Genomic DNA, 27,248 nt, shown 5'->3' with positions numbered 1-27,248 from the left:
GTCGCGGCAGTGTGCGCTGTTTGGCCGCTTTGTCCACTCCACTTGTCCCGGAGACCGGTAGGATCTGTTTTGATCCTGGTGTCCTGGAAATGAGCGGAGGTAGCCCCACGGCGCTGTCCGTCCCGGTAGTCGCGCCCCTCAGGCCGCGCGCTGTGCTGTGCCGCCCTCCTGTGGCAGCTGCAAGGCGGTCTCCCCGTCGTCCTGCGGGCACCCTCCCTCGGCCGGTGACATCACCGCATTCCCGTTCCCAGCTCCTCCCGCCGCGGCGCCTGCAGCGGCAGTGACAGGCGAGCCCCGCCCGGTGGCGGAGAGGAAGTGCGGGGCCGCCGCGCCGAGCCCGTCTCCGCGCAGGCCGGCTCCCGCGGGCGGCTGGGTGACAGTGTCGCGGCCGCCGGGCACAGCGCGGGGCAAGCGCCGGGCAGCCGAGAGCCAGACGGAGGCTTCAGCAGAGACGCGGGGAAAATGGCTGATGACTTTGGCTTCTTCTCGTCGTCGGAGAGCGGGGCCCCTGAGGCGACTGAGGAGGACCCAGCGGCTGCCTTCCTGGCCCAGCAGGAAAGCGAGATCGCCGGCATAGAGAATGACGAGGGCTTCGGGGCACATGCCGGCAGTCAGGTGGCCTCCGCGCAGCCGGGACCCGCGAGTGGGGGTGAGTCAGCGCAGTGGCCTGGGAGCTGGGGGCCTTGAACCTGTCACCCGGGGACCGTGGTCCAGGCCCTTCACAAACCCGGCCAAGGAGTCTTGGGGAGAGTGACGAGGATCTGGATAGGCCAGCCAAAAGCAGGCCGGGGGCGGGGGGGGGGGGCGCTGTGTGCGTTTGCGAGCAGAGGGCCTGGGGAACTAGGGAGCAATCTTGGAGATTCACCTCTAGGATCTCTGAGCTGGGGGATGAGAGGAGGCCTCTCCTGGGACTGGGATCTGCTGACTCTGGGGACAGGAATTCGGTCATGACATTTTATTCCAAGGCCAACTTCACCACTGCCTGGCTCTGGAATTCATTGCCTGCCCAGTTCTAAGAGTCCCTCTTGAGTCCTCTAATAGCCTGAGTGATCCAGGCTCCCAGTTAAGTGGTGCAGGTGTGGGCAGAATGCAGACCTGCTGTTCCCTAGCCTTAGCTTTCACACAGCTGGCAAAACAGGGAATAATGGGGGCTCTGATAAATTACAAATCTTCCCTGGGGACCACACACCTTCCCTTGGCCACTGAGCTAGGCATGTTAATTACATTTAAGAATTCCATACACATTATTGAACCCATTTCAGAGCCAGCAAAACTAAGGCTCTAAAGGTACACTATTAGCTGGGCACGGTCACACACACCTGTAATCCCAGTGGCTGAGACAGGAGAATCATTAAGTTCAAGGCAAGCCTAGGCAATTTAGCAAGACCCTGCCTCAAAATAAAAAATAAAAGCCTAGGGATATATACCTCAGTGGTTCATTATCCAGTAACAACAACAACAACAACAAAAAAAAAAAAAAGAAGGAGAGAAACAAAGCTATTGAAACAACTAGTAAGGGTAAATCAAGGACTAAACCCATCTCTGTTAGATGCTAAACCCCTCCCTCTGACCACACTGTCTTCCATGTGCCTGGCTCTGCAAAAAACTCTGAGGTTGGGCCAGGGGCACAAAGGGGCATCAGTCAGAAGTGTTCCTGCCCCTCAGGGGTTTCTGTCCACCTAATGATTTTCCAAAGGTGGTCCAGGGCTATTGTAGTTGACTTCAGAACTCAGGATTCATAGCCTGGTCCCTGCGATATCATGTTTATCAACAATGTTCCTACTCTAATTCTGGACCCCCCCCCCAAAAAAAAAACAATTTCTTAAAATATTTAGTAAAAAAGTAGATATCACCTTCACGAGTACATCTCATACAGATTTTGCTTCCTATTATTGTCGTTTTTGAGATATTTATTTGTTTACAAAGCTCTTCAACAGTCATGTTTGTTTTCATTCAACATGGGTTGAGTACCTACTTAATATGCCAAGCCCCACTGGGGATACAGAAATCAGTAAGACAGTTCCTGTGGCTGAGTAGTTGAAGTGACTCTGTATCCGCTTGATATGAGAAATATAACAAGCTTTTTGTAACATACAAGAAACTGGAAGCAGCCAGACAGGGTCTCACCAGACTGTAATCCCAGCTACTAGGGAGGCTGAGGCAAGGAAGATCACAGTTTGAGGCCAGCCTCAGCAACTTAACAAGACTCTGTCTCAAAATAAAAAATAAACAGGGTTAGGTATATAACTCAGTGGCAGAGTGCTTGCCCAACATATATGAGGCCTTGGGTTCAATCCCCAACATGGGTAGAGGGTGAAGAAGAAAGAGAAACTGGAGGCTCAGAGAGTCTGAGTATCTTGCCCAGTCACACAGCATGAGTGATAGATCTGGGATTTGATTCCAGGCCTCCCAGCTCTGAGTTTCTGTTCTTTTTTGTTTCATGTTCTTTCAAATGCTGTGGGAAACCTTTGGATGTGGGGGAGGAGGCAGGTGTCTTTTGCTACCCGAGCCCAGCCAGCAGTAGAGGTCTTCTGAAACAGTGGCTCCTAGCCCCCCAGCATGGACCCTACCCTGTCCCAGGGGATTCCTCAGAAATGCCTGCCCAAGTTCATGCAGTGGTATTAATTTGTTCACACTTCCTCTTTGAGACCAGCCCATTCCCTAATGTAGCCTGATTGGTTCCAAGAGGCCTCATGTTATCAGAACCCCAAGAGAGAAAAGGGCAGGTAGAATTTCAGCTGAGGGTCATCAGAAGGGACTGGAAGTTGTGGCTTGTCCCAGATGAGACTCCTGGGTTTTATAGCCTGGATGGAGGGTTCCCTCTCTGACACGGTGGGGCCATAGATTGGCCTCAGACCAGAGATGACAGGGAGAGAAACAGCAATGTGCTCTCCTCTTCCAGGCGACTGCCAGGGACACAGCCCTCTGAGCATTTCCCAAACTCAAACCTGCTGAGGCTACAAATGCTCAGCTGCCCACTTGAGTGGTGATCTCGGGAGCAAGGAGGTGTTGCCTGATGGTGGCTCAGTGGGTGGCCAGACATAAATAGAACTGATCTGACCCTTCTAAGACAAGGCAGCAGTGAACAGGCCATCTTCCCCTGATTAGCGATGGAGGGGGCTGAGAAAATGGGCCTTGTCCTGTTGAGAATTGGGCAGAAGCTGGCTCCAACCACAATCAGTAGTCACCCTCTCTTAAATGACGGATCCTTTGATTAGCAGTCCCTATGCTGAGTGTCCTGATGTTGTGCTCCCAGAGGCCCCTGGGGAACAAGGGGAAAGAGGTATCTGGTGTAGGGCTGAGCCTGAGCCACAGGATCTTCTCCCCAGGCTGGATCTGTGACCAGCCTGAGTGATAGACACTTTGTTTCCATTCCTCAGCCTTGGGCAGGGCCCAGAGGTTTACATTTTCACACCCAGTTTTCTGGGCGGCAGGCCTGGCTGTGACTTGCCCATCGGTTCTGGGCAAGCCCATTTCCCCTTCTGGGCCTCAGTAAGCTCACAGGAATGTTCTGGACCCTCTCTAAACTTGTTCCAAAAATGGGCCAGGCATCTGAGGGAGTTTATCCCTGGGACTTGGATACGCTTTACTCCTGTTATGCTGGGCTCTGATTGCAGACCCATGATAATAAATGTGCAATAATCAGAGAGCATTGTGGGAATAGATACTGGCAATGCTCTGTGTGGGTGGGTGTGGATTCTCAAAGAGGCTGAAACCACATCTCCAGAGGGACACTCACAAGACTGAGAGCCTGGGGCAGAGAGAATTTCCAGAGGCCAAGGTGGGTACCAGGCAGCTACCTGCAGATGAAAGGTCTAAATGAGCTGGTCAGGGTAGAGGATGGTGGGGCAACTTTTCCAAAAAGCTGTTTAGTACAGGCCTGCATCATTGTGAATGGACCCTGGCAATGTCAGGCCCTGGTAGAGGAGGTGCCCCAGGAGAAGCATCTTTGCAGAAGATGCTGCCTCTGAAACTTCACTGGTCTCATGCTGATTTGCAGGAGAAATCCTATCTGAATATGTGGCAGTGACAGCTGACTCATAGGTCGGGTCAAAATCAATCACTGCTTGATTCAGTAAAGTCAATTATAATTCATATCAACCCAGGATTATGGCCATGGGCTTAAGTATCTCAGTCCTCAGGCTGAAAGCACGATTGCTTCTGCTCCCAGCCCGATTTGGTATACAGGGTTATTTGTCCATCTGTAGTAACCTCCTGTACCCTCGTATGGCACTTTGCTAGGAAGTATTGCAGTTTCTGAGAGGCCTTGCACATTATAGTAGACCGCTAAAGAGCAATTCAATTTTCATTTAGCCAGTAGTTGCTGCTTGCCTATTTTAATCAGGAGTCCTTAGGAGCTGATAGGCTACATTCTGGAAAGGGAGTACCCAGATTCAGGGGGTTACAAATAATTGCACAACAGAGTGGGGGATGCTATGCAATATTCTGGCATACCCTAGAGGTGAGATCTTTCTCTCAGTGCTGAGGGAAGCAAGGTAGCAGGCGAGAGCTTCCTGGAAGAGGTGACTTGTAAACTGGACTTTGGAGAAGGAATGGATCTAAACAAAGGGTTCTTTAGGAAGTGAGTCGGGATAAAATGGCCGAGCCAGATTGTAAAGCTCCTCATGAACTGTATTCCAGGGTTAAATGTATTTATTTACCAATTATTTATTGAATCCCTGTTGTGCACTTTTCCAGATATTGGGCCCCATTGAGGATAAAACAAAGTCCCTGTCCTCATGAAGGGTTCTTTCAAGTGGCAGAGACAGAAAATAAACACATATACGAGTGAACTTATCAGGCTATATTTGCTCTAAAGCAAATACCACTGGAGAAGTTGGTGCCTGAGGGCTGAATGAGATGTGATCAGGGAAGCCATGTGTTTTAAGGCCACTTTTGAGCAGAGACAGGGGAGTGAGGGAGAAGCCCATGTGGAATATGTAGGAAAGGCTTCTAGGCAAAAGGAACAGCACCTGCAAAGTCCCCAAAGCAGGAGCAGACTCTTTAGGCCCCTGTGGTCCAGGGGAAGTGGATTTCTTCTTGGTTTACTCCCATTATCTTTTAATCAGAGGAGGGATATAAACAAGTCTATGTTTTTCAAAATATCCACCCTGGCAATGAGTTTGAAAGAGGGATGGGAGAGGGTAAAGCTGGAGTTAGGGAAGCCAGTGAATGAACAAAAGCCACACATTCATTCTGTCTTTTAAAAAGAAGGGGGAAAAGAAAAGAAAAAAAAAAAAAAAGAGAGAGGGCTGGAGATGTAACTCAGCTGTAAAGCACTTGCCTAGCATGCTCAAGTTCCTAAGTTCAATACCCAGCACTGAAAACAAACAAACAAAAAAAGTAATTCATTTATTTATTCAACAACCAATTATTGACTCTTACAAAGGTGCAAATCCCATGTGTGGCTCTGGGGAAGATGATGGTAAGGAGAGAAAGAGACAGTTATACTTTACCAGGTGTTTGCCACTAGCAGGGCAGACAGACCAAACCAGATGTGCAGGAGGGAGATGGTGAAGTCCCTGGCTGAGGCTGGGCATCAGGGAATCAGTGGGAACACAAATTTGAGGGTCACTGTTCCAGCAAAAGCTGCAGGAATTTGTGACTAATTGGATGTCACAAAAGACTGGGAGGGGTCACTGCAGAAGGCAAAATAAAATTCTTCTGGAAGAGGCGTAGAGAGAAAAAATAGGCCAGGTGCTGCGCAGTAGGGACTGTGATTCCTGCTCTTCCAGGTAGAGCAGTTCCTCAAGGTTCCCCAGGACAGGCGGATGAGTAGCTTCCTTTCTTCCTTGCCCCTGGTAGCTCCCGCCCTAAGGTGCTCCTCTCAGCGCCCACTCAGCAGGCATGGGCTCCACACACAATCAGACCATTGCCACACTACTGTTGGTCAAGTAACTCCAGGTGGGTGAGGAGGCATTCTTGTCTGGGTGATATTGGCTAATCATGTAGCCTCTCTGAGCCTGTGCTTGAGAATCTGTAAAATGGATGGTTAACCACTTCATTGTAGGATGAGGTGAGGGATTGAGCCATAGTTATTTGGGTATCTATTATGTTTACCTGTATGGGGTCAACATATAGAGAGATTGGCTCCCAGTGCTAAGGTGGAGCCATTGTACGCTTGCTCTAAGCTGAACAATGAGTGATACTGTCTGCTTGTTCTCTTTCTAGCTGGTTCTGAAGACATGGGGACTACTGTTAATGGAGACATGTTTCAGGTAAGCAAGATTCTGTCTTGCAGTGGGGACTGATAGCCCAGGGCCCAGTGACTCATGACACCATCATTGGTAGGCTCCTTGTTCTGTTCATTATGTCTGATTCATTGGATTGGGAATGTAGAGAAAGGTTTTGAAATGTTTTCTTGTTATGAAGTGGGAGGGGGTAAAGAATAAGGACCTGTAGAGACAGGGATTGATGAGGATTAGCCTTGGGTTGACCATGATGATATTCAGCTTTAGGAGGGAGAGAAAAAGTGGCCCACAGTTGCATGTAATGAAGGGAGTACAGGACCCTGCCTCAGTACATTCCACTGGCGGGAGGCAGAACTGAGTGGCCATCACCCACACATGTAAGCACTTTAACTAGGCAGATCCTTTGAACCAGAGATTCTACTTCTTGGAATCTTTCCTAAGCAAATAATTGGAGAAAGACATCCAGATTCTTGTGTTTTGTTTATTTGTTGTTTCTACATTCCAAATCTTTGCAGGATTATTTATAATGGCAGACAAACTGGAAACAACCTCAGTGCCCATCATCAGGGGCTTAGATAGAGAGATTGAAAGGCCAACCATTGTTACAAAGGGCAATCAGAATTTCTCATATTGTGGACATACAGATACCCATGATATATAACTGAAAAAAAGCAGCTTGTAGAATATTATGCACAGTACAGTCCTGTTTTTTATTTTAAAATGTTCAAGCCAAATATCCGAAAGGATGTGTACCAATTATTAACAACGGTTGGCCCTGAGAATAGGGTTGGGCGTTGGGGTAAGGGGCCTGGGACCCAGGGGAATAAGAAAAGGGCACTCATTTTCACTGTATTTAAAAAACAAAAAATCTTTTGCTGGGCGCCTTGCCTGCCTGTAATCCCAGTAGCTCTGGAGGCTGAGATAGGAGGATCACAAGTTCAAAGCCAGCCTCAGCAACAGCAACAAGGTGCTAAGCAACTCAGTGAGACCCTGTCTCTAAATAAAATACAAAATAGGGCTGGGGATGTGGCAGTGGTCAAGTGCCCTTGAATTCAGTCCCCAGTATCCCCTCCCCCCAAGCAATTTTTTTTTTCAGTGATCCTATACCACAAAAAGGGAGGGGAAATCTGTAAAGAGATTTTTAGGGACTGGGAATGTAGCTCAATGGTAGAACATTTGCCTAGCATGTGTGAGATCCTAGGTTCCATCCCCAACCTTGCAAAACAAACAACAAAATGAGATTGCTTCTCCCTGCATCCTCCTAAATCCCTCCCCTCACATACCCACAAATCGGTTTAGGAGAATTTAGACTGAACTATTCGTGAGACTGAGGCAGGAGGATTACAAATTTGAGGCCAGCCTGGACAATTTAGCAAGACTCTGTCTCAAAAAAAGGCTGGGGGTGTAATGCAATGTATAGTGTCCCAGGACCACAAAATGAGAGAGAGATAGAGAGAGAGAGAGAGAGAGAGAGAGAGAGAGAGAGAGAGAGAGAGAGAGAGAATACTTACTCTGATAGGACCCACAGTACAGTGGCATTCCTAGAACCCCACAGATGCACAGTCCTTACCCTGCAACCCCGCCTCATGCCTGGCTGGGGCTATGCCTCCACTGAATGTGCCTTAATTCTCACGCACATTGGGTCAAAGCCCCTTGATCCCTGTGGCTGCCACTGAGCTGAGACTCCTGAGCCCCGCCCCGTGGAGGAGCTGGCCTCCTGAATCCTCTGGGAGAACAAACAATACTTTCTTATGTAAGTGGGATGGGCTGGTACCTTACACAGGGAAACTAGCCAAGTTCTGTTTCTGGAAAATTACTCAACTCTCAGCAAGCTAGAAAAGTCAGTCTCTAGGTCTTTAGCAGCTTCATGTCCAGTTGAGGCTGACAGAGCAAACAATGACCATTTCCTCCCTCAGTTTGTTAGATCTTTGAAACTTAGATCATCAGCCTCTAGGCACACTTAAAAGGACTTTGAAGTAGTCCTGGACCTGGAGATAAGCTTAAAAATACCTAGAATACTATGAGCAGCTAGAATACTATGAGCAGGGTAATTTTAGTTTTCAATCAATTAGAAACTTGAGGCTTAGAGAGGTGAAGTGATTTCTGCAAAATCACACAGGAAATCAGCCAATTTTGGAGTTTTCCTCATTTGGTTGATTTAGCTCCCCTGCTTTCTCCTACTTTGCAAGTTTTGGTGGATCTGAGGAACCCTGGGGCTCCTTCCCAATCTCATGATAGTTATTCTCACTGCTAGTAATAATGACCTCAGGCATGTTGATCTGTAAATCATTTCACATTGGTGCAATCCTAGAATCCTTTCAGGCAGGGGAGAGTCCCAGGTGAGATGAGTCACTCAGAAACTTAATGACAAAATTCCTACTTGCTTCAACTCATCTACTTTTTTTTTTTTTGGTATTGGAGATTGAACCCAGGGGTGTTTTGCCACTGAGCTATAGCTCCAGCTCTTTTTATTTATTTACTCATTTATTATTATTATTATTATTATTACTACTACTACTACTACTACTACTACTACTACTACCAGGGATTAAACTCAGGGGTGCTCTACCACTGAGCCACATTTCAGCCCTATTTTGTGTTTTATTTAGAGACAGAGTCTCACTGAGCTGCTTAGCGCCTTGGCTCTGTTGCTGAGGCTGGCTTTGAACTCACGATTCTTCCGTCTCAGTCTCCAGAACTGCTGGGATTACAGGTGTGCGCCACTGCACCTGGCTCTTTTTATTTTTTATTTTGAGACGGGGTCTTGCTAAGTTGCTGTGAGGTCTCACAACTCGAATTTGTGATCCTTTTGCCTCAGACTCTCAAATTGCTGGGATAACAGTATGCACCACCATGCCCTGTTCACATACATCTTCTGATCCTTGATTGATACACTTTGTACTCTACTACCCCTCTGTTCCTGGAACTGGCCGGTCACAGTCACTAGGTTACAAGTGGTAAGCCCTGGAAAATTCTTTAGGATTGAAAATATCACGGGCTGGGGATGTGGCTCAAGCGGTAGCGCGCTCGCCTCGCATGCGTGCGGCCCGGGTTCGATCCTCAGCACCACATACCAACAAAGATGTTGTGTCCGCCGAGAACTAAAAAATAAATATTAAAAATTCTCTCTCTCTCTCCCTCCTCTCTCATTCTCTTTAAAAAAAAAAAAAAAAAAAAAAAGAAAATATCAGTATCTGGTCTGCCCTTTCAGAGGACATGCCTGGGCCTGTGTACTTTAAAAAGCATTTAAGAGTCTTGGGTAGCTCGATGTAATGGTACATGTCTGTGATCCCAGCTACTTGGTAGGCTGAGGCAGGAGGATCACAAGTTTAAGGCCAGCCTCAGCAACTTAGTGAGACCCTGTCTCAAAATAAAAAGAACTGGGGCTGGGGATGTGGCTCAAGCGGTAGCGCGCTCGCCTGGCATGCGTGCAGCCCGGGTTCGATCCTCAGCACCACATACAAACAAAGATGTTGTGTCCACCGAGAACTGAGAAATAAATATTAAAGAAATTTCTCTCTCTCTCTCTCTCTCATTCTCTCTAAAAAAAAATAAAAAATAAAAAAAATAAAAAGAACTGGGGATGTAATTCAGGGGGGAAAAAAAAGTTCTATCAGCCTCCTAAAGTTGCTGGAATCACAAACTTGCACCATAGTACCCAGTCTGGGTAGAGATTTTGTGCTTTAATCTTTTGTGGTCTAGGGATAAGCATGCTTATACCTATTTCAGTTCCATTTGGCGTCACTAGGAATAGGTACAAGGACAGAAAGTGCCTGCAGGACTCTCCCCCTTTCCACCCTCCTGCAAAAATTCTCTCTCCATTTCTCTACCACACATTACCATTATCCTCCTTTGAGCTCTTTAGAGGAATCAGCAGCTCAGTTTAGCTTAGCTTTAGCTGGTCAGGATTTTTTTTTTTTTTAACCAGGGATTGAATCCAAGGGCACTTATCCACTGAGCCACATCCCCAGTCCTTTTTATTTTGAGACAGGTTCTAGCTAATTTGCTTAGGGCCTCATTAAATTGCTGAAGCTGGCTTTGAATTTGCAGTTCTGTCTCAGCCTCCCAAACTGCTGGGATTAAAGGCTTGTGCCACTACACCTGGCTTATCTTGTCAGTTATTTTTGTAGGGTTTTTTTGTTTGTTTGTTTTGTTTTGTTTTTGTATCAAGGATTGAACTCAGGGGCACTCAATCACTGAGCCACATGCCCAGCCCTATTTTGTATTTTATTTAGAGACAGGGTCTCACTGAGTTGCTTAGAGCCTTGCCACTGTTGCGGAGGTTGGCTTTGAACTTGTGATCCTCTTGTCTCAGCCTCCAGAGCCGCTGGGATTACAGGCATGTACCACTGTGCCCGTTTAGCTTGTCAGTTCTGAAGATGGATATGCCTTATCCTCCAGTCCTTCCCTGGAGTCACAGCATACACTTGACCACCATGGTCCACAGAGGCTCTCAAGGCAGTGCCCAGCAAAGGAATCCCTCAGGAGAGGGGTGCCAAGAAGCTGGGCTCAGACAATGTGGTCCTGACTGTTGCCTTCTAGTCCTAATCATCCCTGACTCCTTTCCTCTCTGGGACTTTGGAGGAGCTCAGAGTCTTTCTGTAGTCACTAGTGACCAATGAGCTGACAAGCTTCTTGGCAATGACCTTATTATTTCCCACCTGGGGTGCTCAAATGATTAAGGAAAAGTCCTGTTGTGGCCCCAAAACTCACTGGTAAGGGGAAAGGCAGGGAAATGAATCCAGAGCAGCCCAGAAAATAAGAACTGGGAAACTGCTTCTCAGGACTCTGTGCTCTTCCTGATCATGGTGCAATGAGGACTAGCATGTGTGGAGCCCTTGTCACATTGCAACGGTGGACTACAATAACTATGTGATCCTTTATTGTCACCTTTATGGACTACAGGGTGTTTCCATGTCAGTCATTTCATGGGATCCTAATTTTTGCACCTTGAGTGGGATTTTGTTAATCTCATGTAACAGGTTTAAAATCCAAATTGCCCAGGAAAGGGACTTTATCAATAGTGATACACCAGTGAGTGGCAGAGAGAGACTTAAAGCCCAGTCCCTCTGATGCGAGTTCAATGCTTCCTTGCACCATCCACATCACTTTACAATCAGCAATTGTCCATTCACTTGATTAACTCACATTCTTTGAGTGCAACACCCTGTGCTGCTGGGGTGGTAGGTAGATGTAGGCGCAAATCCAGTGTGGGGTTTGTCCTCAAATAATTAGTTTCTAGAGCCAGATACAGTGGAATGCACCTATAGTCTCAGCTACTTAATTGCTTGAGCCCAGGACTTTGGGATAGTCTGGGCAACATATCAAGACCCCATCGAGAGAGAGAGAGAGAGAGAGAGAGAGAGAGAGAGAGAGAGAGAGAGAGAGAAGAGAGTGAACTAATAGTTTGAATTCTTCCTATGGGTCAGGCACCATCCAAGAGCTTTGCAAGGATTAACTCACATAATCCTCCCAACACCCTAGGATGCAGATTCTTTCATTATCCCCATTTTACATGAGGAGGTTAATGGCTCGCTCTAGTTACATAGATTGAATCCAGGCTCACACACCAGAGCTTGCACTGAAGTCAGGGAACACAACAGGAAAAGAATGCTGGGAATGGGTTTTGAGGCTGCCCAGGGGGGTGTGGGTTATCCTGGCTAAGGGAACAGCTTGTGCAAAGACATTTAGTTGGGGCTTACCCAAAGCCCCCATGAATCCTGTTGCACAGAGAGATGTGCCAGGAGAGCCCAGAGGATCTAAGGTGCAGAACTGGTGTTCCTGGCAGCAGAAGAGCCATGCTTAGTTCCAGCCAGAGCACGTCCGTGGGCCTTGCTGCTGGTGAGCACATGGTTGGAGGAGGTGGGCCCAGCTTAGCAGGCTTCACACTGTGGATCACACTGAGTGGGCCCCAGATGTGTGCTGCAGCTGCTCCAGGGGCTGAGGAACGCCCATGCCCAGACTGCAGTCTACCACGCGGCCTGCGCAGTGGTTTCATTAATGAGGTTCTAGGCATAAAGTTAGTTAGAAGAGATCGAAATAAAACACACAAACCAGTTACCTTATTTATATTGCTTGGTCCGAGACGGCTCACCTCCCTGGTTCCCGCCTCCAGCCGCCCAGCAGGGCAGCGAGGATTACTCTGGGCTAGCAGGAGAGAGAGAGAGCGAACACGCCTGGGAGTAGCCTTTTATTTGGGGAGCAAGAGATTCAGGGGAGAATTCCATCCAATGAAGGTTGAGGGGGGGCTGCACTCCAAGATCAGGGTCAGTGATTGGGTCTCCGGGGTCAGTGGTCACGCACACCCCCACACGGATGGGCTCTCTCATCAGGAAAGGGTCGGGAAAGCTCCGACAGAGCCAAAGCGCCTCAGGCCCTTAACGGGAGTCACCCAATCACGTGTCAGAATGGCTCCCCACACTGCAGTCAGCAGTAGAAGTTTGGATGAAGTCAGAAGACCTGGATTTCATTATATGGCTTTTCCCAGCTAAATGAACTTGAACTAGTTATTTAACCTTTCAGAGCCTGGTTTCTCATTTGTAAAATACGGATTCAAGACCCTGTTGCCCCCACAGGTCTGTTGAGAAAGGTGCTATGTAGCTCTGAAAACTTTTTATAAATTTCTTATCCAGCTACATGTGAAAGAGAGAGAGGTGAGGGTGGGTGGGGTGTAGGGGCAGAGAAGGAAGGGGACACAGTCTCTACGGTGCATTCATCAGGGAAACAAAAATGAAGCACAGAAATTATGCTACAGAGAAATGAATTTGGTCCCTCATGTTTTTTTTTTTTTTTAAATTTTGTTTTTGGTATTGGAAATTGAACCTAGGGCTGCCCTACCACTGAGCTACAACCCCACCCCTTTTTATTTTGAGACAGGTTCTCCCTAAGTTTTGTTTTTTTTTAAATTTGTTTTAATTAGTTATACATGACAGTAGAATGCACATAAATAGACGGGATATAGTTTTTCATTTTTCTGAGTGTACATATTGTAGAATCACATTGGTCACTCCCTAAGTTTTTGAGGATGGCCTTAAACTTGAGATCCTTTGGTCTCTGCCTCTTGGGTTACTGGGCTTACAGGTGTGTTCCATTATACTAGGCCCCTATTAGCTACTCTTGGCAAGGATATTCCCAGCTCTGTCACTTCCTGACTTGGTGATCTTAGCACTTTGGAGCTAGAGTTTCCCTACCTATAAAACAAGGATAATAAACCCTCCATGTAAAATTGTAAAGATCAAAGAACATTTAATTGCAGGTGTTCTGGAACCTTATAATTTTCGGTCAGATTTTCTGGAGATGGTGGGCCTTGAAGGACACAAATGAGAAGAGATAGCTGCCCAGAGGCCCTTCTCCAGCCCACCTCTCGCACCCATCTCCTTCCATATCTGGTAGCATCTGTGTACTTAGAGTTTCCCAAAGGCACCTGCCCCATGTGGTCCTTCTACATGCTGGCTTTTGGCCTGGAATGCACTTCTCCAATCCTTCCTGCTGTCCTCTGCCCCCAGGTAGGAATAGTCATGCTGTCCTTTGTCTCCATTCTTTACATGGCCTGTGTTACATCACATTCCCCAGCCATGGTCCTTATCTGTGAAGGACTCCCCTCCCAAATTCCAAGACGATGGGCTATCTTATTTCATCCCTGTTCCCAAAGCTGAACATCTATGAATTAATTAAGTATTCTTTTTGTTTGATCATGCTGGGGATCAAAACAGGACCTAGGCCCTACCCACTGAGGCACATCTCCAGACTCAGTAGAGAATAAATAAATATTCTTAACATCCTCCTACAGCCAGGCCCTCCTGTTATGGATTCCATAGAGACAGACAGTCTCTGTCCTCATGGAGTTTACTTATTGGGGGGGGGGGTAGAGACAGATAGTAAACAACTCATTTCAGATATCAATAAGTGCTATGAAGAAAATACAATATGGTTGTCCCTTGGAATCTAGGGGGATTGATTCCAGGACCCCTGGCAGATGCCAAAATCCAGGGATGCTCAAGTTCTATAAAAAGGTGACATATTTGCATATAACCTACATGTATCCTCCTTTATCACTTTAGATGTAGATGACTCATAATAACTAATACAAGGTAAATGCTGTGTAAACAGTTGTTATGGTGTATGTGTGTGTGTGTGTGTGTGTGTGTGTGTGTGTGTGTGTGTGTCTGGTGCTGGGAATTGAACCCAGGGCTTTAAGCACGCCAGGCAAGCACTCTACCACTGAGCTACATCCCCAGCCCCTGTGCTGTACTGTTGAGGGAATAATGCCAAGAAAGAAAACTCTGTATATGTTGAGTATAGAGGCAACTATTGTAGGCCTAGATGCATAGTACAGGATCAGTGTTTACTTGAATTCAAGGATGTGCAGATGCAGAGGGAGGGTGGATTATACAGCAACTGCTTAAAGAAGTGGTTATGGTGAGTGGGAGGCCAATAAAGTACAACATTGTTCAAGAGGCAGTGTGGCAAGTGTGTGCTGATCAAGGACAAAAATCAGGGGAGCAGGGGTAGACCAGATGACTTGGATTTTATTCTAATTGAAGTGGAAAGCCTTCAGAAGTTTTTAAGCTGGGCATAATATAATCAGATTTAGGCTGTGTGTGGATCATTTTGGTGGGTGAAGAAGGGAGACCAGCTGGGGTCCAGGTCAAAAGTGGCAGGGGCTGGAGGGAGAGAAGGTAGGAAGTGATCCTGTTACTAGAGTTCTAGGCCAGAGTTCTGATTTTAGGGATAAACCAGTCAGGCCCACCACTCACTCCCCAAAGCCAAACAGAAAAGTAATGGTGAAAAGCATGAAAATAATTTTTTTGGGGGGGTACCAGGGATTGAACTCAGGGGCACTCTACCACTGAGCCACATCCCCAGATCTATTTTGTATTTTTTTTTAGAGATAGGTTCTCATTGAGTTGCTTAGTGCCTTGCCATTGCTGAGGAACACTTTGAGCTTTTTTTTTTTTTTTAAATATTTATTTTTAGTTTTCGGCGGACACAACATCTTTGTTTGTATGTGGTGCTGAGGATCGAACCCGGGCTGCACGCATGCCAGGCGAGCGCGCTACCGCTTGAGCCACATCTCCAGCCCACACTTTGAGCTTTCAATCCTCCTGCCTCAGCCTCCCAAGCCTCTGGGATTATAAGCATGCACCACCACACCTGGCCATGTAAAGAACTTTAATTGGTGTAGCTACATTGGGAAGACAAGGGGATCCACATTCTTAGCCCTTTCTTCAAGGAGCTGACAATGACTTTGAAACTTTATACTAAGGGGGATGTGGGCAAGGATTGGGGTTTTTCATAGCTGGAGGCTTTTCACAGCAGCCAAAGCAGGTATGGTATGATCCATCTGGATCTCAGGCTTGGTCAGGTGGACCTTGTGGTTGATAAGAACATTGTTGTGGCCCGTGGTTATGGGCAGCTTTGATTCTTCACAAGACATTTATCAATCAGACCTTTTGCTCCTGGAATATAAAGTCACTCAGAGCAAAGGAAACAGGAGACAGAGATATGCAATATGGAGACAGAGATGCCAAGTCTTTAATCCTTCTTTTAGTCACCCATTGGACATTTATTGCAAAAGTGAAGAGCCTAAGATATTTTTTTTCATAATCTGATTTGTGGCATAATTTAGAGATTGTGGCAACAGGAGTTGCTTATGGACTAGATGTGGGAAGGCAGGAAAAATCAAGGGCAAACATAGGTTATGATCTCAGCAACAGGGGGAACAGTGATGCCTTTTCATGAGATGAGGGAAGGCAATGGATCAGAGAGCAAGTTTGGGGAGGAAAAAAAACAAAGCAAAGTTTGAGATGTCTTTTGAATACCCATGTGGGCTAACACAGAGAAAGGGTTTGGAACATGTTTGCTAAAAGTGGGAATTTGGAGCTGGGCATGGTGGTGCACACCTGTAATCCCAGCAACTCGGGAGGCTAAGGCAGGAGGATTGTAAGTTCAAAGCCAGGCTCGGCAACTTAGCAAGGCCCTAATCAAGATCCTGCTTCAAAGTTTAAAAATGGCTGGCTGGAGATATGGCTCAGTAGTTAAGCGCCCCTGGGTTCAGTTTTCCTGGTACCCCCCCCCCCCAAAAAAAAAAAGTGTGGGAATTGGCTGATGGTCAGATAGATGTCTTCACATTATTTTTATTTCAAATTTCTCTGATCTTGTGGAAGTAATTTTCTTGGAGGGGATAGATGGATAGTCTATTCAGAAACAAATAATTTCAGTCAGAGATAAATGCCATGAAAGGGCTCTGGGGCTTTGGCTCAGTGGTAAGGCACTTGTCTTGCATGTGTGAGGAACTGGGTTCAATCCTTAGCATCACATAAAAATAAATAAAATATTAAAAGTCATGAAGATAAAAAGAGCACCTGGGTAAATGCACACTCATAAAGTAACAGTGTACACCTATAATTCCAGTGACTTGAGAGACTGAGGCCAGAGGATCACAAGTTAGAGGCCAGTCTTAGAAACTTGGTGAGGCCCTGTTTCAAAACGAAAATAAAAAGGACTGGGACATGGGGCTGGGGATGTGGCTCAAGCGGTAGTGCGGCCGGGTTCGATCCTCAGCACCACATACAAAAAAACGAAGATGTTGTGTCCGCCGAAGAACTAAGAAAAAATAAATAAATATTAAAAAATTCTCTCTCTCTATCTGTCCCCCTCTCTCTCTCACTCTCTCTAAAAAAAAAAAAAAAAGGACTGGGACTTGGCATGATGGCATACACCTGTAATCCCAGCAACTCAGGAGATTGAGGCAGGAGGATTACAAGCTTGAGGTCAACCTCAGTAACTTAGTGAGGCCCTAATCAATATAGCCAGAGCCTGTCTCAAAATAAAAAATGACAAGAGTTGGGGATAAGAGCCCCTATGTTCAATCCCATGTACCAAAAACTAAACAAATAAACAAAAAAGACTGAGGCTGCAGCTCAGTGGTGGTAAAGTGCCCTTTACCCAATCCACTGTAACAAAAGCAAAAAAAAAAAAAAAAAAAAAAGAAGCAGTGTAGCTGTCTGCCGATGAAAAGTTCAGTAGGGCAGGAGTGGGGACTTCAAGGCAGGCCTATTCTCAAAGGAGGGCAGAGTAGCCAACAGTGATCAACCTAGGAATCTCTGTGGCCTTTGAAGGTCCCTTGGAATGTTGGGAGAGAATCTGAATTGAAGCTAGTGCTGTGCAGGAAAGAGGAGTAAGGGGGCACCCCAGCTACCCCACCTAGGGGCAGGGCCTAATTCCTGGCAGCTTGCACTGGGCCCCGCCCTTTCCTCGCTCCCCAGACCACTGGAGACAGCCCAGCTGTTCCATTTGCCTGCTGCTTCCCTCTGGCTGCCCACACCCCTTGAGCAAAACCACTTACCAAGCTCCTTCTCCCAATATCGCGCTTGCAGATTCCTGTGGGTCTTTATCCATTCAGTCACTGTTTACTGAACACCTACTATGTGCTGAGGGCATTGGTGGGCACCACAGGACAGGGCACACCAGACACTGACCCATGGGAAATAGTTTAAGCAATCATAACAGTTTGTACAGATGGCTTGGTGGAGGTCAGTGAGTAATCAAGTGATAAAACAACAGTTCTGGGGCTATAAACAAGGCCATGTACTGCACCAGGAGCTCCTGGTCTAGTGGAGGAGGCTGTGACCTGTGTGCAGAGAGTGGGGATGCGTTTGGGGGCACTGGGAAATGTCCCAGAGCAAGTGACTCCTGAGCAGGGAAACTCAAGGGATGGAGTAAGATTTCACCAGCTAGAGAAGAAGGGGAGATGACTGCAGGCTGAAGTGTCAGGAGACAGGCGTGGCAGTAAAGTTGGAGGGTGTGGGGGATGCCTGCAGACAGGAATGTGGAGCATGCAGCAGGCCAGAGGGGGGCGTGCTCAGTTCAATCAAAAAGGGGAGGGGCTCTGGCTTTGCCAGATCAGAGGGTGCCCCCTTTCTGCTGAGCTAACAAACCCTAAGGTTTCTGTCCCCAGCTCTAGCCACTCTGTCCCTAGATCGGGTAGGAGGCTGGGAGAAGTGAACAAAGCCAGGACTTGAAACTCTAGCTACTACATCATTCCACCTTCCAGGCCTGTTTCCTCTCCTGTAAAATGAGAAGTAATAACAGTAATAGTTCCAACTGCCATTCATTGAGCCGTCACTCTTCACCAGGCACTCTTCCAAACGTCTTACAAGTACTGTTGCATCAAATCACAACAGCAACTCTGAGAGGTTGTTTTTGCCATCATTCTCATTTTCAGAAGAGAAAAAAGGTTGGGAAAGGTTCAGTAATTTGCCCAGGTCATACACATACCTGTCACATCAGTGATGGGATCCAAACCCAGGCAGTCTGGCTGCAGAGTCCAAGTTCTTCACCACTACATAGGCTTGGCCATGGCTGTCCTGTTCTGAGGGCTGCTGGTTCATCAACAAATATGTAAACCGAGCATGGTGGCACACGCCTGTAATCCTAGCACTTGGCAGGCTGAGGCAAGAGGATTGCAAGTTCAAAGACAGCCTCAGCAACTTGGCAAGGCCCTAAGCAACTTAAACTCTGTCTCAAAATAAAAAAGGGCTCAGTGGTTAAATGCTCCTGGACTCAGTCCTTGGTTCCCTCTGCCCCCAAAAATAATCTATTAAGCGTCTGCTGTGTGCCAGTCACTGTGCTGGCTCTGGGTACACAGCAATGAGCAAGGCAGACCAGGTCCTTGCTGACACAAAAATGACATTCTGATGGACAAATAAACACATTAAAAAGTGAGGTGATTTTCAATTAAATAATTATCAGTCAATATAATAGAAATATAATATATATAATATATAATAGAAAGCAACTTTTATGATAGTAACGAGGGATTCACTGTGTGCCAAGTTCTTTACATTTTTAAATTCAGTTTTCTATCAACCCATTGGGGTGGGCATTATTATTTAGCCCATTTTTTTAAAAAAATATTTTTTTAGTTTTAGATGGACACAATACCTTTATTTATTTTTACATGGTGCTGAGGATCGAACCCAGGGCCTCACACGTGCAAGGCGCATGCTGTACCACTGAGCCATAACCCTAGCCCCAAGCCCATTTTATGATGAAGGAGGTTGGGTATAAATTAGTGCTGTTGGGCTTGGGACAAAGGCCAGGCACAGAGAGGCTGACTAACCTGCCTAAGGTCACACAGGGGAAGTAGAGTTGCTGGCAAAGGGGCGAGCAAGTGCAAAGGCAGGGAATAGTCACAGGAGACAGTGTGCAGTTGTTTGAAACTATTGAGGTGTCCTGATGTGAGAGGTCTGTGTCCTTGGTACTCAGAGGGGCAGCAGAGACAGTGGGCAGATGTGGCTGGGTACATGACTGGTGTATTTATGCGTAGGAAGCTAATGGCCCCGCTGATGGCTACGCTGCAATTGCCCAAGTTGACAGGCTGACTCAGGAGCCCGAGAGCATACGCAAATGGAGAGAGGAGCAGAAGAAACGGCTGCAAGAGCTAGGTAAAGGCAGGGGTGACTAGGAGCTGAGCTCTGGCTGCCTTGGTGCTGGAACATGGTGTGGGGGGGAAGTCATGGGATTGGTGGAGGCCCACACTGCTTTAATGTGGGATCTGGGTGAGGGTGGCCCTGCCAGGGTCCAAGGGGAGGGGCAGCCTGGGCCGTAGGGCACTGGAAAGATGCCACTCGTTCTCTTGTTGGGTTCACAGATGCTGCCTCTAAGGTGACAGAACAGGAGTGGCGGGAGAAGGCCAAAAGGGACCTGGAAGAGTGGAACCAGCGCCAGAGTGAACAAGTTGAGAAGAACAAGATCAATAACAGGTGAGAGGAGCCTAGGAACATGGAGGAGCTCTCGGGATATAAGAGGAGCTATTGGCATATGAGGGGAGATATGGGGACACAAGGGGGGCCAAAGAGACAGCGGAGAGCCGTGGGGAAATGAGAGGAACTACGGAACCATGAGCATGGGGATTGAGGTAAGCTGTGGGGACAGTGAGGGGAGCTGTATATGATATCAGAGACAGTCTTGAGATGGGTGGTTTGGTGACAAGAACATGCAGGAAGGAGGATGATGCGCCCAGGGTGCTTTCTTGGTTGCCTGTGGAGTTGAGAATCCTTCAGAGCCCTCCCCACCTTTCCATGACAGAGAGGACACAGGTCTGTCAGTCAGCAGATCTCCAAGGGCCCTAGAGCCAGACTGTCCAGGGGCCAAGCTGCCAACTGCTAGCCCTGGGCCCTCCACAGCCAGGGTTAGGTCAGAGTGCACAGGCCTGGCTGAGAGTGAAGAACCAACCTGGGTATAGGATTCTGACTGTTATAGCACTGCTCCCTAGAATGACTAAAGGATAAAAGGAAATTAGTGGCCTGTAATACTGAAAAGGCCAGTGGGAGGACTGTAGGCACAATATCATCCTTGAAGTCAATGGGTACATACCTTTACTGTAGCTCAGCTCTGCTTTCCTCCATGTTGGGCACACAGCCCTCCAGTGGGGGGCAAAGATGGCCAGGTTCTAACCTGTTCTCTTGGCAACCTCCATGAGAAGAACATCAGGTGGCTAACAGCTTCAGCTGAGGTCTTTGACCTGACTCTCATTGGTCTCTTTTAGATCATGTGTCTGTGCCAGGTCCTGTGACTGTAGCCAAGAGGAGGGATACGCTTATGCCGTCCGGCATGGGCGAAAGTCCCATTCCTTGGGCTCTGCATTAGGGTCAGTTTCATACAAACCCCAGGGGCTGCTATTGGAATAGCCGCATCCCACAGAGGACAGACAGGCAAAGATAGCAGTTGTTCACCAAAGAACACCTGTGCGGAAATGGTCTCAGACTGGCTGCTGTCCATGAAGACTGCCTTTGAGGTTGTTCCCTTGAAGGTACAAGACCTTCCAGGAAGGGAAAGACACATTCGAGGAAGCTGCCACTTTGTGTTCAGAAAACTGCAGCATGCCAGGGTCCAGATGAGGAGGAGCTTCCGGCAGGAAGGGTGCCCTGTCCGTCCTCTGTGGGATCAGGCTGTTCCAACGGCAGCCCCTGTGGTTTGTATGGGACTGACCCTAATGCAGAGGTCAAGGAATGGGACTTTCACCCATGCCGGATGGCATAAGCGCATCCCTCCTCCTGGCTACAGTCACAGGGCCTGGCATAGACACAGGATCCAAAACAGACCAATGAGAGTCAGGTCAAAGACTTCAGCTGAAGCTGTTGGCCACCCGATGTCCTTCTCATGGAGGTTGCCAAGAGAACAGGTTAGAACCTGGTCTATGTCCTCAAAGAGCTCAGAGGAGAGAACCATGCAGGTACACCTGAACTTGAATACCATGAGGCCCTCTGCCCAAAAGTCATACAAGGGAAGCCAGGAACAGGCTGGGGAAGAATTCTTGTGTCTGGAGACTTGGGCTCTGGAGGACAACTAAGAGTTCATCAGGAATAAAAGGGCAGGGTGTAGGGAAGGGGATTCTACACCTGGGAACAGCCTGGCAGGAAGGAAAAGATGAGGCATGTTGGGTCACAGGGGGTCAGGGAGTATTGGAAAAGATGGCAAGTGGACAGATGGGGGAGTCCCACTGGGAGGGCTTTGGGCACAGATGTGGGCAATGGGGAGTCATTGAAGGTTTTTGAACAGGAGAGTAATATGATCAGGCTGAGCTTCAGAAAAAGCACTGTGGCCAGGGTGGAGGATCCCTTCTAGGGCTATGCTGCGCCTTCAAACTGTGCTTCCTAATACACTTCCCACGGGAGGTACTAATGCTCTCTCTTTCTCTTTAACCCTCTACCTGCCTGTCTGGCCTTCTCCACCTAACATCTTCTCCTAACATTTCCCTCAAGGATCGCTGACAAAGCATTCTACCAGCAGCCAGATGCTGATATCATCGGCTATGTGTACGTGTCTCCTTTGCTTCTCTGCTGGGAGGGATCTTGAGAGGGACCCAGGTGGGCGTGTGGCTGGCACAAGACTTCTGGAGTCTTTTGCTTGTGGGATATAAATATATGTGGTTGGGCTTAGGGCAATGATCAGAGCAGGAAGCTAACCCTCACTTCAGTCTCTCCAGCAAACTGGAGGTTGCTTTGCCAAATCAGAGAGCCCTACAGGGGAGGGCAGAGAAAAGAATGTGCCATGTAGGAGGGGCAAAGGGCAAAGCAGCCCTGGTTTCTTCTGAGATGCCTCTTGGAGTGGGTAGGTAGGTGGGTTGAAGGGGTCTTTTGTTGAACAAAACAAACACAAGGTACTGAAGGCAAAAGAATAAGAGATGCTTTTATGTGTATACCCATCCCTGCCCTCTACCCCCAATGCACTGACTTTGGTCATGAGCCCCACCCACACCACTACGGTCCCCTATCACGTGGTTCTGGGCTTGGTGTCTAGCTAGTATTGTGACTAATGTAGACATGGAAAACAGGCTTCCTCTCATGCCAGTCTCAGTTGATTGGTTGTGACGGGTTGGAGGGTGGTGTTTGCGATTCTGAAACCAAGGACAAAAATGCAGTGATTCAACTGAGTGTTGTCTGACACAAGTGAGTGTGCCAAGTACTTGCTGTTCTTGCTGGAGCCACTCCTTGCTCTGGGTGTGCCATGGCCTTTTCTGATGCTGCCTGGGCTAAGCCTTTGCTCATAAAACGCAGGTTCCAGCAGGGCAGCAGCCTGCCTTCTTCCTTCTATCCCCTCTTCCATCTGTCCTGTGCTCACTGATACTTACCCTATGCCAGTGTCTGGTCTAATAGAAACAGGGGGGCTGGGGTTGTGGCTCCGTGGTAGAGCCCTTGCCTCACATGTATGAGGCACTGGGTTTGACCTTCAGCACCACATAAAAATAAATAAAGGTATTATATCCATCTAAAACTAAAAATATATATTAAAAAATAGAAATAGGTCACGCATAGTCTGTCTCCCAAATTGCTCATGGACTGGAGAACGCTGTGATAAGAGCCATGTGTGGAAGGACACAGGAAGCTCTGGGAGCCACCCTCTGCTGGGAAAGCCAGGACAGGCTTCAGAGATTTGTGACCTTCAGCTGGATCTGAAAGTACAAGAAGGAATTCACTGGGTGGGGAGGGGAAGGGCAGGGCATTCTAGGTGAGAATTAGCTGGGGCAAAGGCCTAGAGAAAGGAACTACCTAGCTGCCTACAGTGGCTGCAGTGTTCCTGGGGCTGCTCTGTGGCAATCATTGGGGGCTGCGGCTGGGTATTGCAAAGCGCCTGTTATGCTAGGCTAAGAAGCTTCGACTTGATCCCGAAAGCAGTAGGGAGCCATGAGAGGTTTTCAGCAGGGGAAGAGGATGTCCCATAGGCTCTGGTGCTATGGAATTCTACAGGGACTCGGTGTTCCTGTTCAGCCCAAAAACATGGCCCAGAGAGCATGCAAGAGGATCCCAAAGAGAGAAGAAGCTTTTTAGACTGCATGTGCCTTTGAATTACCAGGGGATCTTGAAAAATGCAGATTCTGATTCAGGAAGACCAAGATAAGGCTCAAGATTCCGTATTTCTAATAATCTCCATGGTGACATTGATGCCCCTGGACCATGAACCACACTTTGAGCACAGAGAACACAAGGAATCTCTTCTTTCCCCCATATTTTAATAGTAGATGGACACAATACCTTTATTTTATTTATTTATTTTTATGTGGTGCTGAGAGTAGAACCCAGTGCCTCACACATGCTAAAGCAAGCACTCTACCACTGAGCCACAACCCCAGCCACAGAAGGAAATCTCTTGATCCTGAAGGGGGGCAGCTCCTGGGATAGCTCCTCTCATCATCAGACTCTACGCAGCACACACCAGCCATCTTACTGGATTGTCAGCCAGGAACCAGATCAGCAGGGTGGAAGCTAGGAGCCTAGAGATACAGAGGGGGTTTCAAGGGAAAAAAAGGAGCTCTCCAGAAAGGATTCCTGCAGGCCAAAAAGGACACAGATCCAGCTCTCTCCACTGTTTTTTTTTTTTTTTAAATGTCACTCATGTTTAGATTTTATCCCTCAGCTATATTTACTGTTTGTTTCTCTATTGTCCCTTACTGATTTTTTTTGTGTGTGTGTGGTGCTGGGGACCAAACCCAGGACCTCACACATTCTCTCACCTAGGCAAGTGTTTTACCACTGAGCTATACTTCTAGACCTGATAAGCAGATTTTCTTTTGAACTCAGGGGCACTCAACCACTGAACCACATCCCCGGCCCTATTTATATTTTATTTAGAGACAGGGTCTCACTGAGTTGCTTACCGCCTTGCTTTGCTGAGGCTGGCTTTGAATTTGCAGTCCTCCTGTCTCAGCCTCCCAAGCTGCTGGGATTACAGGCATGTGCCACTGCACCCCAGCCTGATCAGTAGCTTTTTAAACTACCAAGAACTTCTGAAGAAGGGACCAATTCAATTTGCATCCTAATGTGATTCCAACCAAAAGTAAGAATGCCAATCCCCAGGTGTGGCTCCACAGAGTTGACAATCCTTTCGGGCTAAAAAGGGTCTCTATTCGCACTACCCTTTTCTGGAGAACACTCATAAAGCAATGCTGAGCCACGTTTCAGTGAGGTGGATGGGTAGTCAATGTCTTCCCTAGGTTAAAGTTTTGGAAATGTTGAGCATAGCTGAGGTACTGAGTTAGTTTCTCCAAGGGCCTTGAAGTGTTGGGATCACCAGGCTGGGAACTCCATTCAGATGGCAAGGTAATGCAGAGTGCCTAGACTGGAAGAAACTTTCTGAGGTGAGGCCTGTGCTGGGAACTCAATGAAATGAAACAACAAGCCATAAGCAGATGTGGAGGAAGAAACTTTCAGGAAGAGGTGATAAATTAAGTGCAAAGGTCCTGAGGCAGGACCAAACTTTACTTCTTTTCTCTTTTTGGTGACAGGGACTGAATTCAAGGCCTTATGCATGCTAAATGTGTGCTGTACCACTGAGCTACATCCTTAGCCTTAGGTTTCCTCTTATGACAAAGCTGTTCCTGGGGGTTGAGGTCACAGAGTATAGGGTTAGGGAGAGAATCTGTGGATAAATTGTCCCCAAGTAGGCTGGGAGCAGGGCATCAGAAGGTGGACCACTATGAAACTTCTGCCCCGTCTTCATCTGCAGGGCATCTGAGGAGGCATTCGTGAAGGAATCCAAGGAGGAGACTCCAGGCACAGAGTGGGAGAAGGTGGCCCAGCTCTGTGACTTCAACCCCAAGAGCAGCAAGCAGTGCAAAGATGTGTCCCGGCTGCGTTCGGTGCTCATGTCCTTGAAGCAGACGCCGCTGTCCCGCTAGGTGCCTGTCATAAGCATGATCACAAAGCACGGGCCACACCAGGGCAGAGGAGCAGCAGCTGCTTTGGCCAGGGTGGAAACTTCCTCTGACAGCTGCTACACACAGCCTATTCCGTTCCTCTCCATCTCCCAGGGCTGAGAAAGGGGACCCTGACCCCTTTGGTCCCTTGCTCTCTCCTGGCCCTATGGTCCAGCCCCTCATGGCTCCTCCTCAGTCCACTCAATTGTGACTGTCCCTCTTGATGTATTTTTTTTCTTGCTTAAAGGGTGTGTTGTTAACTCTTTTTACACCTATTTATTATCATCCTCATTTCTCTGGAAGCCACAATTGGTGTCAGGGTTCAGTTTGTGCTTAGAACTTTTTCAGCTTCATGGCCTTGGAAGAAGGTAAAGAATACCTGAAAAGAACAACTTAAAGGAGGAAAGGTTTATTTTGGCTCACAGTTTTAGAGGTTCAATCTATATAGGTTTAGCAGGCTCCAAGTGGGAGGAGAGGTAGGGGGGAGGGGGAAAGAAAGGGATCATGCAAAAGGAGGGAAAGAAGGAGCCTGGGAGAATGCCCCCAGTGACCTACTTCCTTCATCTAGATGCCACCCCCGAGTAGTCTATTTAGTTGTCAATGGATTAATTCACTGGTGAGGTCAAAGCCTTCATATTCCAAACATTACCTAAAAGCCCTGCCTCTGAACCTTGTTGTGCTGGGGACCATGCTTTCAATACATGAGCTCTTTGGGGAACATTTCCAATCCAAACCATAACACCTTGGAAGCCTAAGAGCTCCCACCTAGAAGTGGAAGCCCTAACCTGTCTGTTGCCTCCATACTTAAGAGGAAAGACAACCTCTCAGAATGCGTTTGTAACCCTGATCCTTTCACAAACCTGTGAAGTAAGAAGGATTCTGCTGTTTTCACATGTAGATAAAGACACTAAGGCTTCCAGTGGGAAGAAACAGGGAAGACCGACATCCCGTGGTGGCTTTTTCCAAGCCTGGGAAAGAGGCTGGTAAAGGCAGCCTCTGTTGGACACCTTTCCTTGGAGTTGGCTGGGACCTTCTGGATGTGAAGTGCCCATTGCTCTGCCTAATTTATCCCCTCCTCCAGCTGTACCTGCCTATGAATTAGGTATAACAACCAGCGACCACAGGAGTGGTTACTGAGCTATAACCCTAGGTCTTTTTATTTCTTGAGACAGGGTCTCCCTAAGTTGCTAAGGGTCTTGCAAAATTGTTAAATTCCTGAGTCACTGGGATTACAGGCTTGTGCCACTATACCCCCGCTTTTAAAAAAAATTTGAGTATTTGCCAACAGTGTTAGTTCCCTAGGGCCACTGTAACAAAGTAGTACAAACTAGGTTACAACAACAGAAATTATCTCCAGGTTGGGGGTGTACCCTGGCCAAGCATGTATAATGCACTGGGTTCGATCCCCAGCACCACCAAAGAAAAAATAAATTTGTTGTCTCATAGTTCTGGAGGTGAGAAGTCCAAAATCAAGTGTCACCAGGGACACCCCCTCTGAACATACTAGGGAAGAATCGGTGCCATGCCTCTCCTAGCTTCTGGTGGCTTCAGGCATTCCTGGGCTTGTAGATGCATGCTCCAGTTTTGCCTCCATTATCATAGGAACATCTTCACATCATCTGTCCTCTATGTGTGTCTGTCTTTGTGTCCAAAGTTTCCCTTTTTATAAGGATATCATCTTGGATTAAGGTCCACCCCTAATGACCTCACTTAAACTATTACCTCTATAAAAGTCCCTATTGCCAATAAGGTCACATTCTAATGAACTAGGAGTTAGGACTTCAACTATCTTTTTTTTGTGTGTGTGTGGTGCTGGGGATTGAACCCAGGGCTTTGTGCATGTGAGGCAAGCACTCTAC

The 27,248-nt window shown here is 47.6% G+C and overlaps 1 protein-coding gene across 3 annotated transcripts; it reads left to right on the top strand.

Annotated features, from left to right (window-relative positions):
- The first annotated feature begins 260 nt into the window (after window positions 1-260).
- Window positions 261-26,842, top strand: CLTB (clathrin light chain B). Of its 3 annotated transcripts, XM_081292916.1 has the most exons (7): window positions 261-649; window positions 6,172-6,218; window positions 19,522-19,639; window positions 19,846-19,957; window positions 21,959-22,012; window positions 25,200-25,371; window positions 26,288-26,842. In XM_081292916.1, the coding sequence occupies exons 1-6, from the start codon at window positions 463-465 to the stop codon at window positions 25,369-25,371; spliced, it is 690 nt and encodes a 229-aa protein (XP_081149042.1). In that variant the 5' UTR covers window positions 261-462; the 3' UTR covers window positions 26,288-26,842. The 3 variants fall into 3 exon arrangements, with proteins under 3 accessions (XP_081149042.1, XP_081149041.1, XP_081149043.1); XM_081292915.1 differs by lacking the exon at window positions 26,288-26,842 and having other exon boundaries at window positions 262-649; window positions 25,200-25,654; XM_081292917.1 differs by lacking the exons at window positions 21,959-22,012; window positions 26,288-26,842 and having other exon boundaries at window positions 270-649; window positions 25,200-25,654.
- The last annotated feature ends 406 nt before the right edge of the window (window positions 26,843-27,248 follow it).

Source organism: Spermophilus citellus (genome assembly GCF_964194105.1).
Source record: "Spermophilus citellus genome assembly, chromosome: 1".
Classification (NCBI taxonomy): Eukaryota; Metazoa; Chordata; class Mammalia; order Rodentia; family Sciuridae; genus Spermophilus; species Spermophilus citellus.
This window is presented reverse-complemented; position numbering and strand designations above follow the sequence as displayed.

Bases quoted from the DNA above. Each gene is read 5' to 3' on its own strand.
- CLTB (XM_081292916.1), top strand. From the start codon at position 463: ATGGCTGATGACTTTGGCTTCTTCTCGTCGTCGGAGAGCGGGGCCCCT. The intron at 650-6,171 runs GTGAGTCAGCGC...TTCTCTTTCTAG, and splicing joins GCCGGGACCCGCGAGTGGGG to CTGGTTCTGAAGACATGGGG. The intron at 22,013-25,199 runs GTACGTGTCTCC...CTTCATCTGCAG, and splicing joins GCTGATATCATCGGCTATGT to GGCATCTGAGGAGGCATTCG.